Source organism: Lichenostomus cassidix, chromosome 20, assembly GCF_008360975.1.
Source record: "Lichenostomus cassidix isolate B80296 chromosome 20, HeHo_3.0, whole genome shotgun sequence".
Taxonomy (NCBI): Eukaryota; Metazoa; Chordata; class Aves; order Passeriformes; family Meliphagidae; genus Lichenostomus; species Lichenostomus cassidix.
In genome coordinates this window covers 1207952-1224604 of record NC_139500.1, presented here as the reverse complement: position 1 = coordinate 1224604, position 16653 = coordinate 1207952, and the positions used below count along the sequence as shown (strand labels likewise).

Here is a 16653-nt window from a genome sequence, read left to right as displayed (position 1 = left end):
CCTTGCAAATTTCGGCACAGAGGGGCTGCAGGGCTGGGGAGCTGGCGGCTGCGGACAAGCCACTCGGTGATGCCCATCGCGGGGCACCAGGCGGAGCCGCTCGCCCAAGGCGCTGGTTTCGGGAGGCTCCCGTGCCCGGGCAGGCCCGCAGCCCCTGCTGCTCCCAGCCCCGCGCTCCCTGCCGTGCCGGGCCGTGCAGCGCGGTGAGCCGGCCGGGTGGCGGCTCCTCCCCGAGGGCGGCCCCGCCGCAGGTGGCTGTGAGGAGCAGGAAGCTGCCCGGCTGCGCTCGGCCCTCGTGTGCCGCCAGCGCCGGGCTCAGCGCCCGCAGCGCCCTCGGGGGCACCGCGCCAGGCCCTTCTCGGTGTGGGGTGGCTTTGTTCCCGCCGCGTTCCCTCGGAGCGCTCGGCGCTCGCCGTCGGGAGGCACCGGCGGGCGGCAGCGGCTCTCGGGGCGCCCCTGGCCCGGGCGGGCCCGGCTGTGCAGCCGCCATGAGCGCCGCGGGCCCCGCGCCCGACCCCGGCCCTCGGGAGGGGAGCCCCGGGCACGGCCCCGGCACCGCCCGGCCGGCCAGCCCGCAGGAGGAGTTTGACTTCTCCATCCTCTTCGACTACGACTACCTGAAGCCGATCGAAGGTTGGTGAGGAGCCGCCCAGGAGGAGCGGCGGAGCCCCCGGCAGCCCTGGGGCGCGGCGGGCACTGCCCGGGGCCAGCCCGGCAGGCGGCATGCCGCTCGCCTTGGCGGGGCTCTTTGCCGGCAGGTGCTCTTTGCCGAGGGCACTGGTGCCTTGGTGTGCATCCCGGCACGGAGTGTCCGAGAGCGCCGGGCGGACATCGCCGCTGTGCCCAGAGCTGCGCGCCGGCAGTGAGCGAAGGGCGCACAGGGCAGCACGGCTCGGCCCGCTCTTGCTGCTGTCAGCTCCGTGCCCAGCGAGCTCTGCAGGCTCACAGTGGCTGGAGCACCGGGGCGTGCAGACCGGGGAGCTGTGCCTGCCCTGAGCTGTGCCTGCCCTGAGCTGTGCCTGCCCCGAGCCCCAGGAGCTGTGCCTGCCTGAGCCCCAGAAACTGCGGCATGGCAGCTAGCGGGGCACAGCTGGGGGCAAACGCTGTCAGCTTCAGCTAAAATGGAGGGAAAAGAAAGATTTGCGGACTGTTCTGCTTTTCAGAGTTTGTGCTGTGATACTTACAAGCACACTGATGAGTGTTCCCTGACTTTCTAAATGGTGATTCTGTGTGTTGATGGTACTAAACAGGGGTGCTTTGCGTAAAATACGGGTTTGTGTAAACCACACAAAGCCAAAAGAGAGGACCCAGAGGAAGGAGTTGTTGGATGTTGTCTCTAAGATACTGTTTTGATTCTGCACGGTGGAGAGGTCGTGTTTCCCTGGGGCATCTCAGAGATGTTGTGTTCCTGGGAGGCAGTGCAGGAGGAGACCTCTGAGACCTGAGCTGTGGTGTCATCAGTGAAATGGAGAGTTGTTGCTGGGTGTTATTCTCTGTGTCCTTGTTTCACTGAACAGATGTGCACCAGCATCCATGCTGACTGAGGATCGTTAATGCCATCAGATGGACAAAGCTAAGTTTTCTTTAGACGTTTCATGTAGATCAAGCCATGGTAAAATAAATCCACGATGGGGAGAGGTCAATGGTTTTAATGGAAATGCATTGAATCTCAGTGAAAGCTTCAGATGCTGGTTTGTTCACATCTTTACAGTAGACAGTGCTGCTGTGAAGCCTTAAGTGGGAAGTTCTACAGAATACAGCAGTACGTAGGTGGGGGGTAGAAAGTTTAATCTTCAAACCACATAAATGCAGAGCAGTGTATGCTTGTTGTAGAAGTAACTTCCTTCTCGAGCCTTCTTTCTTCACATTTGAATGACTGGAAACCATAATTAGTAGTAATTTTGTTCCAAAGATGGAAATCATTAGCATAAAAAAAAAAAAAAAAAAAAGGGAAGAAAGATCACAACCATATATATGAGCATTGTAATCTGGAGAACATTCTCCCTGCCTTTGAACAGGCACCAGCTCCAGTCTGTAAGCAATCCAGGATACATCCGTGACCTTCAATGTACAAAAGATTAAAGCATGTTTACATGAGAAGAGAAAATGTTCAAATTCTGAGGAAGGGCTTTATCCACATGCTGGTGGTAACTGATGCTCATTGTTCATGTGCTGTTCTGGCCTCATCTGAACTGCAGTTGGGCTGACAAGTCCTGTGCAGAGGAGGATTCAAAGTGGAACCAAAACCAAAGGAGGGGATCCCAGCACTTCAGTGTGGTTCCTGCATTTGGAGTCCTCCCAGTCTGGCCTGCTCCACCCACTGCTCATGACAAGTCCTAAAATAACAAATCCATAAGCATGCTAAAAAGGACTTTTCAAATTAAAAAAAAAAAAAAAAAAGGAGGGAAGAATGTAAATTTGAGGCTCTAGGAAAGGACTGGGGTGAAAGTTTATTCCTGATAAACAATTTTTTTTAAAGTTGGGATTTGGCAGTATCCATCCAAGCTTGTGTTTTAAAAGTAGGACCTATCTCACAACTTGTTGTCATGAGAATGCCAGAAATATCCTTCCTGAAAGTGGCTGGCATTCAGCAGTGCTTGTGTGCGCCTGGGACAACAGGAGCATGGACTGCTATAAAAGCAGCAGAGAAAAAAAGGGTAAATAAAAATCCTGCAGTCAATATTATTAATATTAGATATTCCTCTCCAAGCCAGAAATTTCCAAGAGCAGCAGTGCTGTACAGAGGGCTTTTTATCTTTACTTGCCAGACTTTAATTAGCAATATTCTGCTCAGGAGCTGCAAACAAGAAACACCTGCTGAACTCGGGGCATGGCCAGGTGAACAGGATTAAGGGAGTGTGGGCAAGGCAGGTGTCCTGTGCTGTCAGTTGAAGCTGTGCTTTTATTTGGCCATTGAGGATAAAAACGTCTGTCCTTTAAAAAAAAGTGTTAGATGCATTCCCTGGAGAGTTCCCTGTGCAGGTGTTGCTAGAGCTCTCCCAAATTTTAGTTTATTTTAAACTGTGGTGCTGCACTCTTAGTGGAGAAGATTGGCAGAGAGTTGATGAGCATTTCCACATGAGCTCCTCCAAGTAGGGCTTGCAGAGGAGTAAATTCTGATAACTGCTGTGTGTGTTCTTCCCACATACCTGTTGTTAGCCACTGTGAGAGACCAAATACTGAAATGCAGTAGCTCTGCTCCAGCAGGTTTGTTGGGTGTTCACTGTGGGATGATCTGCTGAGAGGTAAAGCTGCCACATGATTTTTAATGTTTGAGGTCAGCCCTTCTGGGAACTGATCCTCTGGGGGTCGTTTTGAAAATCCCAACAAAACCCATATTTAAATAAGATTCCAGACCAAATATTGTCCTGAGACAACAGGTAAGAATGCAGATGAGGAGGAGTATTTTCTCTAGGCTCAAGCCCTTGCTGTAGCTCATTAGACTCTTAGTCTGCATCTGGTGATAGGAATCTACAAGGTCTGTGTGTGTGCAGTGTAGAGAGGGGAAGCAGGGAGCATCCATAAATATTAATATTCCTCTAAATGCTTGTTTATATGTAGACAGGCTCCCAGGGACACTGCCACGTCTTGTAGGTGTCAAGCCCTGAATAATTTGCCTCGTTCCTTTTTTTTTTCCTTCTCCCAGATGCAAAGCTATTAAGAGGAAAAAAACTGAAAGTGCATGCAGCTGGGTCCTGGGGCTGGCTCAGGAACACAGGAGGCAGTGTTCAGCCCTGCCGTAAAGAAACAAATATGCACATCTACCAGAGAATTCCAGATTTCACTCAGGAAACCAGCTCTCACTTGGAGCTTCCAGGCAGTTAGTGTAAATAGCAGACAGCCCGGCTTTTGAGAAATGCAAAAAAGCTCTGGACCGGCCGCTTGCAATGACAATAAGCAAGTTAATTAAAAAAGAAAATCGACTCTTTTACGTATGCAAATAAGGAACTCCAGCTAAATCCCGGGAGCTGCAGCCAGCGGATGTGAGGTCAAAACCCGACTTGTGCCCCTGCCCTCCCTGGCCTGCACGGGGCTATCTTTAGCTTTTCCTAGAGGATGGTTTGGATAAACCCAGCATGGAATGCAGTCGCTTGGGTGATCCTTTATTCCCTAATTTCATGCTAATTGGCACGGTCACATTTGGCTGACTGGCTGACTTTGAAGTAGCTGCCTTGTTTTAAAACAGCAGAGGGTGGCCCTTGCCAAGCCACGTGTGCTCACAGTGGTGTGGTCCTGGGGAACCTCGGGAGCTTTTTCCTTTTATTTTGTGCCGCTCAGGGATGTGTGAAAAGGAGTTCTGTAAATCAAGGGTTAATTCCTCTGCAGCTGAAATCCCTTGATCGCTTTCACCTGTGGTTAGTTCATTGGGTTGTTCAGGGCATTCCTGATTGTGCCCACCTGGGGAGGCTGCCCAGCTTCCAGAACATTCGTGGGGCTGCCTGCACCCGTCCTGGTCCTGGCTAGAGAGCTGCTTTGTTGGTTATCTGCAGCACCCTGCTTCATTCCCTGTTGTGGTAAGAGAGGCAGTCGTGTGGGGAAAACCTGGGGGAAAAGGGGGAATGAGGGCTGGCAGCTTGCAGGCAGTCTGGGTGGGTAAAACCTGGGGGAAAAGGGGGAATGCGGGCTGGCAGCTTGTGGGCAGTCTGGGTGGGATCCTAAAGGGCTCGGGGGTCAGACTGCTCTCGGTAGGGGAGTTGGTCACACAGGGAAAGCTGTTCGCTGACAGTAGAGCTGACTGAGAGCGTGAAGAGATGCCAGTGCTGCCTGAGTGAGAAACTGGCTCTCTTTTAACCCCCTGTCAAAGCAGAAGGATCTTTTGGTACTGAATCAGAGGGTGAATCAGCAGTGAAACCTCAGGCTAGGAAATGCCTGAGTGCAGGGAGGGGGGAAGTGCTGGAGCTGCCCGTGCTGAGGAGCTGTGCTGTTCGCTGAGATGTCCGTCAGAAAAGCAGTGGAGAGAACAGTCCTTTGCGGAATATTCCCATGTGCTCTGGGATAAACCGGGCAGGAATGCATGAACCCTTGCAGGCGGCACACCCTTGGGAGCAAAGCTGTATCCCCCGATTTCCACGGAAGGGCCGTGTGTTTGTAGGAGCAGCACTTGCTCGCCCTCTGCCCGCTTCCCTCCCGCTGAGGTCAGAGCTGTAGCATCCCGGCGTTGCCTCGGCGACAGACCGCGCCATCCCCGCGTGGGCAGGAGCGGCCGGGACAGTGACTTCATTGTGCCTCTGCCGCTCTGCAGGGCCGCCTGAGCTCCCCGAAGCCCCGGCCAGGCTGTGCCGATGAGTCAGGGCTGCAGCCTCTCCCCTGCATCGCAGGCTCAGCCCAGGGCAGCGCCGCTGCCGTTCTGGGCGCTCCTCAGACCGGCCGAGGGTTTGGCTGCAGCCTTGCCCACCGTCCCGCTTTGCTGACAGTTTGCCGTGTCGGGGAGAAGTAAATATTTTTGCTGCACAGAAGCTGCGGGTGTTTGCCTGGCTGGAGGCTGGCCGGGTGAGCTGTCCCGACTGCAGAGCTGTGGCAGGGGCAGGCTGTGGCTTGTTGTGTGTGGAAATGTTGTTATTCATACCTGGAACGTGGATCCTCTGGGAGGAGGAATGCCGATGGTGAAAGGGCTCTTTTAAACAGAGTATTTCAGGGATAAGCAAAGGAAATGTAGGTTGTCTAAAGCCCAGTTTTAGGTGGGCAGACGCTGGGGCTATGTGCGTGTTTGTTATTCAGCAGACTTTAAATATTACACGTGCACCTACAAATCCCTTTGCTCTCCCCATAGCCCTCAACATGAACCTGCCCCCCCAGCTTTGTTGTGAGGAGTTCTGGTTGTGTACCTGTTGCCTGTACCTGACACAGATCAGTCCATTTTCCGTGTGTGGTGGGGCAGCCTTAGCTGGGGCTGTGCTGGCTGGGGAGCTGAAAGGCTCACCTGGTCCTTGATGTGAAGCTCTTCAGCCTGGAGAGGTTTTCTGCCCTTGCTGGGCACTGCACAAATCTGCCTTGGTGCTGGTTTTGCTGCCTTGCATCAGCCAGCTTGGGGTGATTCTCTGTTCTGGGGCTGTGGGGGGTGTGTTGCTCTGCTCATTCTGGAGACATGATGAGTTCTGTTCAAAGTGAATCTCGGCAGCAATATCGAGGCTTGATGTGTCAGACCTGAGTGATGGGGATGACACACTATTCCTGAGTGCCAAAGCTCTGAAATCAACGGTGCTAAAAATATGTTTGGCTAAAATTCAGTGACTCGTTGCTGTTTTCCTATCCCCAAAACAGCTGTGTGCTGGGATTAAAAGCCAGAGGGAACCTTAAGAAATGTGCAAGCTGGACTGTCCTGTGCAGCTCCCCTCCTGCCCCAGACAACTCTGTGTGTTGGTTTGTTTCCTCGGCTCTTGGGTTTTCCCGCTAAACACAAAGGCTCAGCAGTTCCTGAAAATGAACAGAAAGCCCCCTGAAATTAAGTTAAAATCTCTCTGCATGTAAAAGTTTCACCAGGAACTTCTACTTTTGCAGAAAGCTCAGTCAGCTCCTGCCTGGCTTTCTGTATGGTATTTTCTCATGGGAGTTGCTGCCTCATGTTGTGTAGGAGTTAGGGAAAATCTGGAACAGTAATTTAAATATTTAAATGAAACCCTCCTCACCTGTGGCACGCACTGATCAGTGCCCAGAGTGAGCAGATAGTGTGAATTAATCCCAAATTGTGGAGCTGTTTCAGGTATTTCCTGCTGGATACATTGAAATCTTTAAACACATACACAAATCCTGGTAATGTTTTGCATGAGCATTTATTATTGTGTGTTTTATAATCCTTCTCTGGCCAAAGTGTTCCTTGGGCTGAAATTGAAATGTGATTGCCCTTAACCACAGAGGTGGATTCTTTCTCCCTCTCTTTTCTAACAAATATTTTGAGTGTGTTTTCTGATCGTTGGGCACATTCTCTTCATAGAAACCTGTCACCAAATTTGCTGTCCTGATACAGAGCCAAACAAATCATCACACAGAACTGACTTCTCAATTTAAGAGCTTGAGCTCAGCTTTGCTTCATGAAGCCTTTTCTGGCTGGCCTTGTCTGTGTAAGGAAGGTGTTTCTTCCTTTACCAAAAGCTGTTTCTCAAGCGTTTGGTTTGACATAGACGTCTTTGGCAGTGATTTTCTGATGTGATGGTCTCAGTCCAGCTGCTGGTTCATAAAATTCAACCAAAATCACAGCACCCAAGGTGTCACTTAGGGGTGTACTTGGCAGGAAGGGCAGCCCTGCCATGGACAGAGGGGCTGATGTGCTGCTGACCTGCCCAGGTGATCCCTCAGGTGAGGCTTGGGCAGCAGGAGCCTGGCTGGAGGTGTTTGCAGTGCTTCTGTCCATGCTGCACCTGCCCTGAGCACATGAGCTTCCCTGGCTCTTAATCCAGTACTTCTCACCAGCGTTAACTGCAGTTAAAAAGAATTAAATAATAAGTTAATATCAGATCACAACCAGTTTATAAATATGCATTTTTTTAATCCATGATTGCTCAGCTTCTGTAACAATATTTACAGTCTTAAAGAGACCCTTCTTTTTCCAGAAGAACCGACTCCACATAAAACCAACAGCCCACCCTCTGGAGTTACATACGCTCATGATGTCTTGGACTGTGGCCTCAAGCCATGCCCCCTGCCTTTTTCTAGCCTTTCTGCAGACCCCATGGGCAGATATGGACAGCCAGATAGCATAGGGCCAACACCTACACACCCTGCCAACGCTGCAGGGGCCTCTGCTCCGAGCCCTAGGATTGAAATAACTCCATATCATGAACTGATTCATTCAGGGGGTCCCTTCCGCAGCAGAGACACAGATGTTCTTTTGGTAGAACATCAGTCCAACTCAGCCACCACTAGCCCAAGGGTTACCCTGCCTGTCCCTGGCTTTGAGGGCTACAGAGAACCACTGTGTCTGAGCCCAGCTAGTAGCGGCTCCTCTGCAAGTTTCATTTCAGAGACAAATGTATCTCCTTGCACATCACCATGTGTTTCACCAAATAATGGTCCTAGTGATGACCTTTGTCCACAGTTTCAAAACATCCATACTCATTATTCTCCTAGAACCTCTCCAATAATGTCACCACGAACAAGCATCACGGAGGAAGCCTGCTTGGGACGCCACTCACCATCACCCTGTCCCAACTCAAGGTCCTCGTCACCAGGTGCAAAACGGAGGTACTCTTGCACCGAGCTCTACAGTGCTCAGCTGCCTTCCAGCTCTCCTCGGCACTCAAGGACCCCCTCTCCACAGCCCTCTCCTCGCATCCCCCTGAGAGAAGACACCTCTGCAGTCACTTACACGCAGTTGGCCAGCGCTTCCCTTTCCATGGATGCTATGAGCAGCCTTCCTACGGATCCTTCCTGTGGCGTTCCCACGAAAATCTGGAAAACCAGCCCTGATCCTTCGTCCATGTCTTCCCACAAAAACAGCATTCCATGTCACGTCTTTCAGACTGTTGACTTCCACGGGCCTTGTGAGCAGGAGGACAGGAGAAACTCAGCCCCAGAATCCATTCTGTTGGTACCTCCATCCTGGACCAAGCAGCTGGTGCCTGCAATACCAATCTGCAGGTATGTAAGCCTTCTCCAGGGTGTGTTTTCAGTGTTTTCTCATGGTGTGGTGTCCTCTGTCGTGGCTGATGATCCCTAGGGAGTATTTTCTTGGGCATATCCTGCTGCAGACCTGAGCTAAGTGCTCAGGGACAGCACTGGCTAAGGGGAGCTCAGTCCATTATGATTCCAAGAGATGAAAAAATCAGGGTGTTGAAGAAACATCACCAAAGGGGTTCATTGATGGCACAGTACAGTATAAATTCAAATTTCCAGATGATTTGTCTAAATAGCAGATTGCAGACAGTCTTTGACAGAGGCTGAACACTCTGGTGCCATCCTGTTACTCTTAAAGAAAATAGTGGTGTTACTTTTGTAAAGTCACTTAGAAATTTCCATCCAAGATGAAAATTCTTTAAATAATGCCTGATTCAAAATAGAGCTCACTGCTCCATGTCAGACAGCATTCGGTCAACTCAAGTGACTTAGTGTTGGTTGTTAATTTGTTAATTGCCCCTTAACCCAAATCTCAGCCCTCCATTGTCTGGCCCTGTGGCATCTGCCAGGACGGAGGGTGCCAAGTGTGTGACTCCAGTCCCTGCTGGCAGCCTGTCAGTGCCACCCTGCTGGGCACCGAGGTTGTCTCTGTGCTGACATTATCCCAGGCTGTTCCTGACCTGCTCAACACAAACTGTGAGTGAAAGAACACAGGCTGTGAGTTCCCTTGGCTTGTCAGACCGGTCCTGGCAGCAGCCTCTACTCACAGAGCAAGAGTGCTTTAAAACCCAATGCAAGCTCTAGTTGTACCTTGCAGTGTATTCATTTCATGTCATAAACCCTTACGTATTTTTATAACAGGAAAACTAGTACCAGGTAAGAATATTTAGCATTTTATTCACGTGCATTTTTGTATTTATGAAAATCCTAACGAATGCTCATTTACACAACTGGTAGGTAATGGTAAATGGAGTTAGTATTTCACAATAGGTATTCTCTGATCTGAATTTGAGACACATAGCAAAAGCTAGATAAAAGAGGGAGATCTTTGAAAAAATATACTGATATCTCTATTTAAGAGATAGAAATATTTTCTTCTGCAAGGAGATGGGCCCACAGAAATTACTGTGTTCTCAGTAGAGCTTGCAGTCAAATGTGAGCAGTTCAGCATAATCTCATGGGAATTCATAGCAGAGCCCTGAATGTTTCAGGTGGGGCACTGGGAAAAAGGAGGGATCAGGGCTTGGAGAAATCCCATTCTCAGGAGTTTCCCTGGTGTGTTCTCTCTCTGTGTGTCCCAGTTTGCCTGTGCAGTCTCTGCCACCCCTGGAGTGGCCCCTGTCCAGCCAGTCAGGCTCCTACGAGCTGCGGATCGAGGTGCAGCCCAAGCCTCACCACCGCGCGCACTACGAGACCGAGGGCAGCCGCGGCGCCGTCAAGGCTCCCACCGGGGGCCACCCCGTGGTGCAGGTAAGGCACAGGGAACCTCCCTGCAGCAAAAGTGGGGACAAGTTCCTTTCTGAAAGGCTTGCTGGGGCTGCCCCTGAAAGAGCAGCACGCTGTGAGCTTGTGGGTGTGCCTGAAGGGTCTGAAGCTGAGCTGTGCTGAAGTCAAGACTTCGGGAAGGTTGGGTTGGATTGGCTCCTGAGAGTTCAGACACCTGGGTGATGTATTTGCTGCCTTTTCTGGGCTGTGTTAAACCTCTGGTGATCCTCTCTCAGTTATGACTCTCCATAAGATGCCTGGGAAGTCACTGCTGAAAGAAGTGAGCAAAATTCAAGCTGCCAGTGGTGGAGAGAACAAATCTGTCCCTTTGCTGACCTGAGAGGCAAATGAGCTGAGCCCTTCCTCTGTTTGGAGTGTGAACAGCTTTTCCTTCACCTTTCAAAGGGCAGTGTGAAATACTGGCTGAGTGGCTGTGGTGTAGCCAAGTGGGGGCACATCAGTCATTTCCCTCATTTCCCCTGTTCTCAGCCCATGTTTCCTGAAGGAAAGCCAAAGCCAGCCTGGGGTCGGGGCTGTGCTGTGTCACTGTGAGAGTGCTGGGAATGGTGTGTGGGAGCTGGACAGGTCAGCCACAGCCTTCACTAAAGAAATTGGGCTGCATCCTACAGATGTTCCTGACGCACTCAGAACTTGCAGGAACCAGGAAAACATTAACATTTATGTGTAATTTCAAGCATGTGATCAATACCACTAATTTTGCTGGGTTGATTTGTGCTTAACTTCAAACATATGTTCAATATTCCCCTGCAGGCTCATCCCCTTTTAAAATCAAGCCATAAATTGTTAAATCAATGAATTTGTTTGCTTTGATTGAACTGGACTTCAATGTATGGACTGGGTATTTGAGTAAAGGGTGCAGGGTAATATTAAACAGCAATCACATTTGCCATACCTCAGTAATGCAGGTTTTTTAGATGGAGTCTGACAAGCTCATAGCCTCCTGTGGTGTGTTTGAAGCTACATAGATGTAGGAATGATGCCAATCACCACTTGCTCCTTTCTCAGTTTGCTTGCAACGACAGTATCATTTACCTTCCCAAGGTATTCCTATCAACAGGATGCTTATTGCAGTGAAGGAGTTTCTTGTGACATGGGGAAACAGAATTTGTTTCCTTCCTGCAATCAATATCAATCAAAGAGGGGTTTATATTTTCTGTTGAAGACAGGAACCAATATTGCTAGTTTTATCATAATTTGCCATCAAGCTTCAGGATCTAAAACTATAAATTCAAATGTTCACATTAGTTCCCCAAGCAGATGTGCCTCTGCACAGCTGTGCCTGCATCTGGGGAAAATATGGACAGTTTCTGAAGGTTTATTGTAAAGCTGGGAGCATTTGTTGAATTTGTGTTCACTCGAACATAACCAGGTTCATATGGATGCCAAGCAATGAGATAGTTGCACCTGTATGGTTTATGACATCTGAAACTGGGGGAGGCTAGTAAAATCCAAGGCTTTCATGTCATAAGTTATTTGGCTTCAAGGGTTCTTTTTTTTCCCCCTCCTTCTTTCCCCTCAGTGATGTTTAACTTTCGTGTTCTTGACAGATGCAAACGGAGCATTTTTCTAAAATACAATCTCTTTTTAAACAAAACTGACTTAAAAAAAAAAAAGCACTATTAAATTAACCCTCCACTTCACCAATTACCCAGTTGAACCTGCTGGCAGAAGAGATCTTGGCTGGTTTTTGCAGCACAGTGTTGGCCTGCAATATTTATTTTTTTGGAAAGTTCACTTTGCATGCAGCTTTCTTCTTTTGAGTGCTCTGAAGCTACAGACCAGCAGATCTCATGTCCTCCAAGCCTCATCTTGTGGTTTATCTTTCTGATGCTGCTTCCTCTCCTGCACGTGTCAAGGCCTGAGAGGTTGTGCTCAAGGCTCTGCAGCAGTTGTGCACTCCAGGCATGGCAGGAGAAGAGAATGGGCAATCAAAACCTCTGGCCAGACAGAACCTACAGCTTGTGTGAGCTATAGAGAAACTCAGGCTTTAGGGTTATAAGTTGGATGTGGGTGTCTCTGGAAGTTAAGGTGCTGAGGACAGCAAGGACAAAGCTGAAGTTTGCACTTCCCATCCTGCAGGTCCCCCTGGTCCTGAGAGAGCAGAGGAGGGGGAAGCACTTCTAGTTCCCAGCTCTGTTTTCCCAAGGCTGCTTATTTGTACCCAGCTGCTCCAGTCAAAGCTGTGGAAGAGAGTGTCCAGTAGGAAAGGCAGTGGCTGCTCCTGTGCAGAGAGCTGATGGATGTGATTGGGGTAGAGGTGGCAGCCCAAACACAAACCTGGTGTGTAATGATAAGGGTTAAATCCATGTTCCAACATTAAACTTGGTACAGCATCCAAATGCAGAGCAGGGCTACAAAACCCCAGTGCTCAGGTGAGGGCAGAGCTAGGCATGGAAACCCTCAGCCCATGCACCCCTGTGTGTGCTGAGCTCCTCCTCACTTCTCTCTAAAGCAGGGGAGCTGTACAGAGAGAGGCTCCTGTTCAGCACAGCCAGCCCGACTCTCCCCTGGGTTTTAACTTTTAAAGTTGTGGTGACTTTCACTGCTTCTTTTTATTTTTCTTATTAAAAAGAAGCTGGAATGGCAGAGTTGTTAGTGGAGCTCACAGGAGCTGCTTTACAATAACAAACGTATGTTCCACTTTCCTTTTATATTTGAATTTTGCTGTCTGTGTTTTCTTGTGGTTTCGCAGTCAAAGGAGACATTGTTTCTTAGCCTGGGCTTCCCATGGGGCTCTGACTTTTAACTGTATGTGACTTCCAACATTCAGCTAATTCATTGGTGTGTTAGTGAAACCAGAGCCTTTGATGGAAACTCAAAACCAAATCACAGCTCCTGGGGTGATTCACACTCTCACACGTGGGGCCGAGCTGGAGCCACACTCTGCTGAAACCCCAGCCAGCCTGCCCAGGGGATTTGCTGCCCATGGCACATCCCAGCAGTTGAATTTGTCCTTTGCCCCACCTTCCCAATACCCCTGTGCAGGGAAGGGTGAGGCCAGGCTGTGCTGGACCTGCCTGGTGCTGACCAACATCTTTGTGCCTGTCCTGGCCATCATTCCCTGTTCTGGAGCTGGGGTTTGGCTCCTGCAGGGATTTTGTCCCCAGCTCACGAGCAGCCTGTGACAAACCACCTGCACATTTCACACCTGATTTACCTGCAGGACTAAGAGGCTTGTTTGCACAATGGGATCGTTGTGGGAGCCTCTTAAGCTTTGAGCTCTCAGCCGTGGATTTATTTACTGGTTTTCCATGTGCTACTGCAGGGATTGGTGTGCAATGGCCAAACCACAGATTTTAGCTGCATCTGGGAAATTCTCTTCACAACGAATATGCCATCAAGTGTAAGGGTAGGCCAGCACCCCTCATGCTGTGCTGCAAGCGTGGCTGAACCTTTGAGTTAGAGGTGAATGAAAAGCTCCCACTAAGACTTTGGAGCCTAATTCAGAATAGATTGTTCTTGATGGAGAGGAGTTTTGGCAGAGGTGAGGGGAAGCAGAGTGTAGCAGCTGCTTTGAAGGGGATGTCTGTGCTGTGCAGGTTATGTGGATTACAGATAACACCTGGATGAGGCAGATGCAAGGTTTAGGTTATTGTTTCATGTAGGTTCTCACTTTGTGCCACATCTGGGTTGCACAGGGGATGCTCCTGGGGGAGGATGATCTGCATGTGGCAGAGGAAAAGCCCTGCTTTGGCACCCTCTGCTCTGGCTGGGCTGGGGGTGGTTCCACAGTGCCTCTGACGCTGGCAAGGGCCCAGCTTTGCTAACTGGTGGCAGAGCCATGTGCTGAGGAACTCGCCCTGTGTGATTCTGTCAAAACATCACATTTGCACCCTCTGATTTACTCCTGACACGGTGAGTTCTGTCATGCTGGGAAGGTTTAGATCTCTTGTCAGGAGTGTGCATGGAAGTGCTTTAATGACATGGTTGGTTTTCTTAGCCAGCTGTGAAAATGAGATCTCCAAATCCTCCTCCCTGTGCATGTGCACTGGACAGATGCATTGTGCCTTTTCTTTTAAACTGTCATCTGAGAGTCAAAGCATCCTGAAAACAGGATCAGCTCTTCACAGGGGTAGGGAAGCTGAAGCCCAGAGAGGAAACAACTTGCTTACACTGCAATGTAAGGTCAGTCAGGAGCAAACCCTCCCAAGAGCTGCTGTCTGTGTCCCAGACCTGTCCTGACCCCATCTCAAAGCAGAAATCCCAGTAGGATACTGGGAGTCTGGTTGTCGTTTACTGTAAGGAACAGCAGAGCAAGAGAGATTCAGTCCTTGGAATTTTGAGAATATTGTCACCAAAATAAGAAACACTTAAAAATTGAGTATCATAGAAACTCATAATTCAGCAGAATCAGATGTTCAGAGGAATATCTTCACAGGCCTTTTTAGACAGCTTTGTAAAGGAGCAAAGGGAACCAAGGCAGAGATTTCCTTCTGGTTCGTGTTCTTTTGCTGTGTCCCAAGTACATTAAATTGAACAAAAACATGTGAGAAGATTCAGCTTTGTTGCTCAACGTTAGCCCTAACTGAAGCAGGCAGAGGAGCTGCTACATGATACAGTGGCTGGATGAGGTCTTTGTTGAATTCCTGACAGTTATTGATAGGCCACTCTCCCTGAGACAATGCAGTGACATTTTCCATCTTGGTACAAGTATTGTTGAGCAAAGACCTCCCCAAAAAAATCCTTGACATTGTTGCAGTCAGAGGGTATTAACGATGGGGATTAATGATCAGATCCAAGGCTGAAGCTGCTTGCAGCAGGAAGGGGGACAGAAAGGGGCTATTCCCACCAGAACATCCTTTCTTGCCTGCCGCAGAGGGGCTGAAACGCTGCTGGCACGGACAGGGAATTTGTGCTCAGCCCGGGCAGGGAATGGTTGGCAGCGTTGAGGGTTTTGGGGGACCAGTTTGGCTCTGCAGCCCAGGCAGGGAATGGCTGGCAGTGTCAGGGCTCTGGGAGGTGGGTCTGGCTGTGTCTGGAGCAGGGGAAGGTGGCAGCCCCGCTCCCGGTGCTCTGCCGCCCGCCCGGCCGGCTTATCGCCCGCGGAGCAGCAGGAAGGGGGAAGCCGTAGGAGGAAGCGATTTCTCACGCGGCTTTGTATTCGCTTCTCGTCAAGTGCTGCTCGCAGGGCTCTGCTTTCCCTCTTCTCACTGCCGGCCGGGATGGTCTGTGAATCACCCGGGCTGACCACACACATGCACAGCCCGAGCGACTTCCAGGGGGACAGAGGCAGTGATGCACAGCTCATGGAGCAGAGCCCCTGTCACCAGGGATGCACAGGCTCATGGAGCAGAGCCCGTGTCACCAGGGATGCACAGGCTCATGGAGCAGAGCCCGTGTCACCAGTGGTGCCAGGGTCATGGAGCAGAGCCCCTGTCACCAGGGATGCTCAGGGTAATGGAGCAGACCCCGTGTCCCCAGTGATGCCCAGGGTCATGGAGCAGAGCCCGTGTCACCAGGGATGCTCAGGCTCATGGAGCAGAGCCTGTGTCACCCTGAGCTCAGAGACCTGGGCAGCTGAGTGCTTTTGAGCACATAAAATCACCATTCCTAGCGAATTGATTCCCCAAATTTATACTTCCCTCCTGGCGATGGCTTGCGTCGTCTAGACAGGAAGATGTGTGCAATCAGCTTTAAAGATGTACATCCCAGGAGAGACCTAAATGCCTGACAGGCAGAGCTGTGTTGGGGTGAATGGGAAATAAATTACTGTCTAAGGCAGTCAGTCTCACACAGGTCCTTACTGGGGCTCTTCAAAGATGCCAGTAAGATTTGCAGATGCTTTGGCTTTTGTCTTGCAAAGCCCAGCATTGCATGGAAAATATTGATGTGCAACAGCTAAGCTAGAAATCCCCAAGAAAATTCAGCTATGCAAGCCACCAGTGGAAAAGCAAAGCTGCATAACTGTTGGGAACTGAGGTGCTGCAGCTGGTGAGTGGTGCCTGAGCTGCCTGTTTGGGCTCATCTCAGATCTGGGTAGTGAATGGTGTAGATGGGAATTCTTAATGCTGACTTTAAGTACTGTGTGTTTTGAGCTGGGGTCTCAACTTGTGAGGAGACCTGAGTTGTGAAAGAGTGCAGGAGAAGAGAAGAGATTCACATGCCTGGTGTGTGCTCTGGAGGGCTGCAGTCACCAGGGCCGTCAGAGGTGTTAGGTGTGTAACTGAGCTGATGCTCAGCAGCTAAAGGCACATTGCTCATTTTGTGCATGCAGAATTACCCAGGTGCCTTCCTGCAAATGGCACTCAAATTCCCCCCATTCCCAAATTTGACTGGTATTGATCCATGGATGGAGTGCAGAATGAATAAATCTGATTTCTGCAGAGGTGAGATGATGATTTTAATCGTGCCACACATTGCCATTTTGTTTAGAAACCCAATCATAGTAGCAAACCAAACAAGAAAAGTCTCCTTGTTTTCTGAATGATGTTATTTGTTTATCTGCCAAAGTGCTTTGCATTTCCTCAGGTCATAGACCAGCCCATGTCTGGCCATGTTAATATTATAAGAGTTAGGCAAAAGCAAAGTTTAAGAAAAATCTTTCAACTGAAAGAAATAGGATCTTAAAGTCCCAAAATAGAGTATGGAAAGGTACAC

The 16653-nt window shown here is 49.9% G+C and overlaps 1 protein-coding gene across 6 annotated transcripts in view; it reads left to right on the top strand.

Moving 5' to 3' along the window:
* The first annotated feature begins 268 nt into the window (after positions 1–268).
* Positions 269–16653, top strand: part of NFATC2 (nuclear factor of activated T cells 2) — a 67672-nt gene continuing 51287 nt past the window's right edge. For 2 of the 6 annotated variants that reach the window (XM_085079267.1, XM_085079269.1), the window contains exons 1-3: positions 474–633; positions 7548–8574; positions 9852–10020. In XM_085079267.1, the coding sequence (XP_084935393.1) occupies positions 489–633; positions 7548–8574; positions 9852–10020 (1341 nt within the window). In that variant the 5' untranslated portion in view covers positions 474–488. Of the gene's footprint in view, positions 634–4376; positions 4515–7547; positions 8575–9851; positions 10021–16653 lie in introns of those variants that run through there. The other 4 variants (XM_085079270.1, XM_085079268.1, XM_085079271.1 and 1 more) reach the window with 4 other exon arrangements.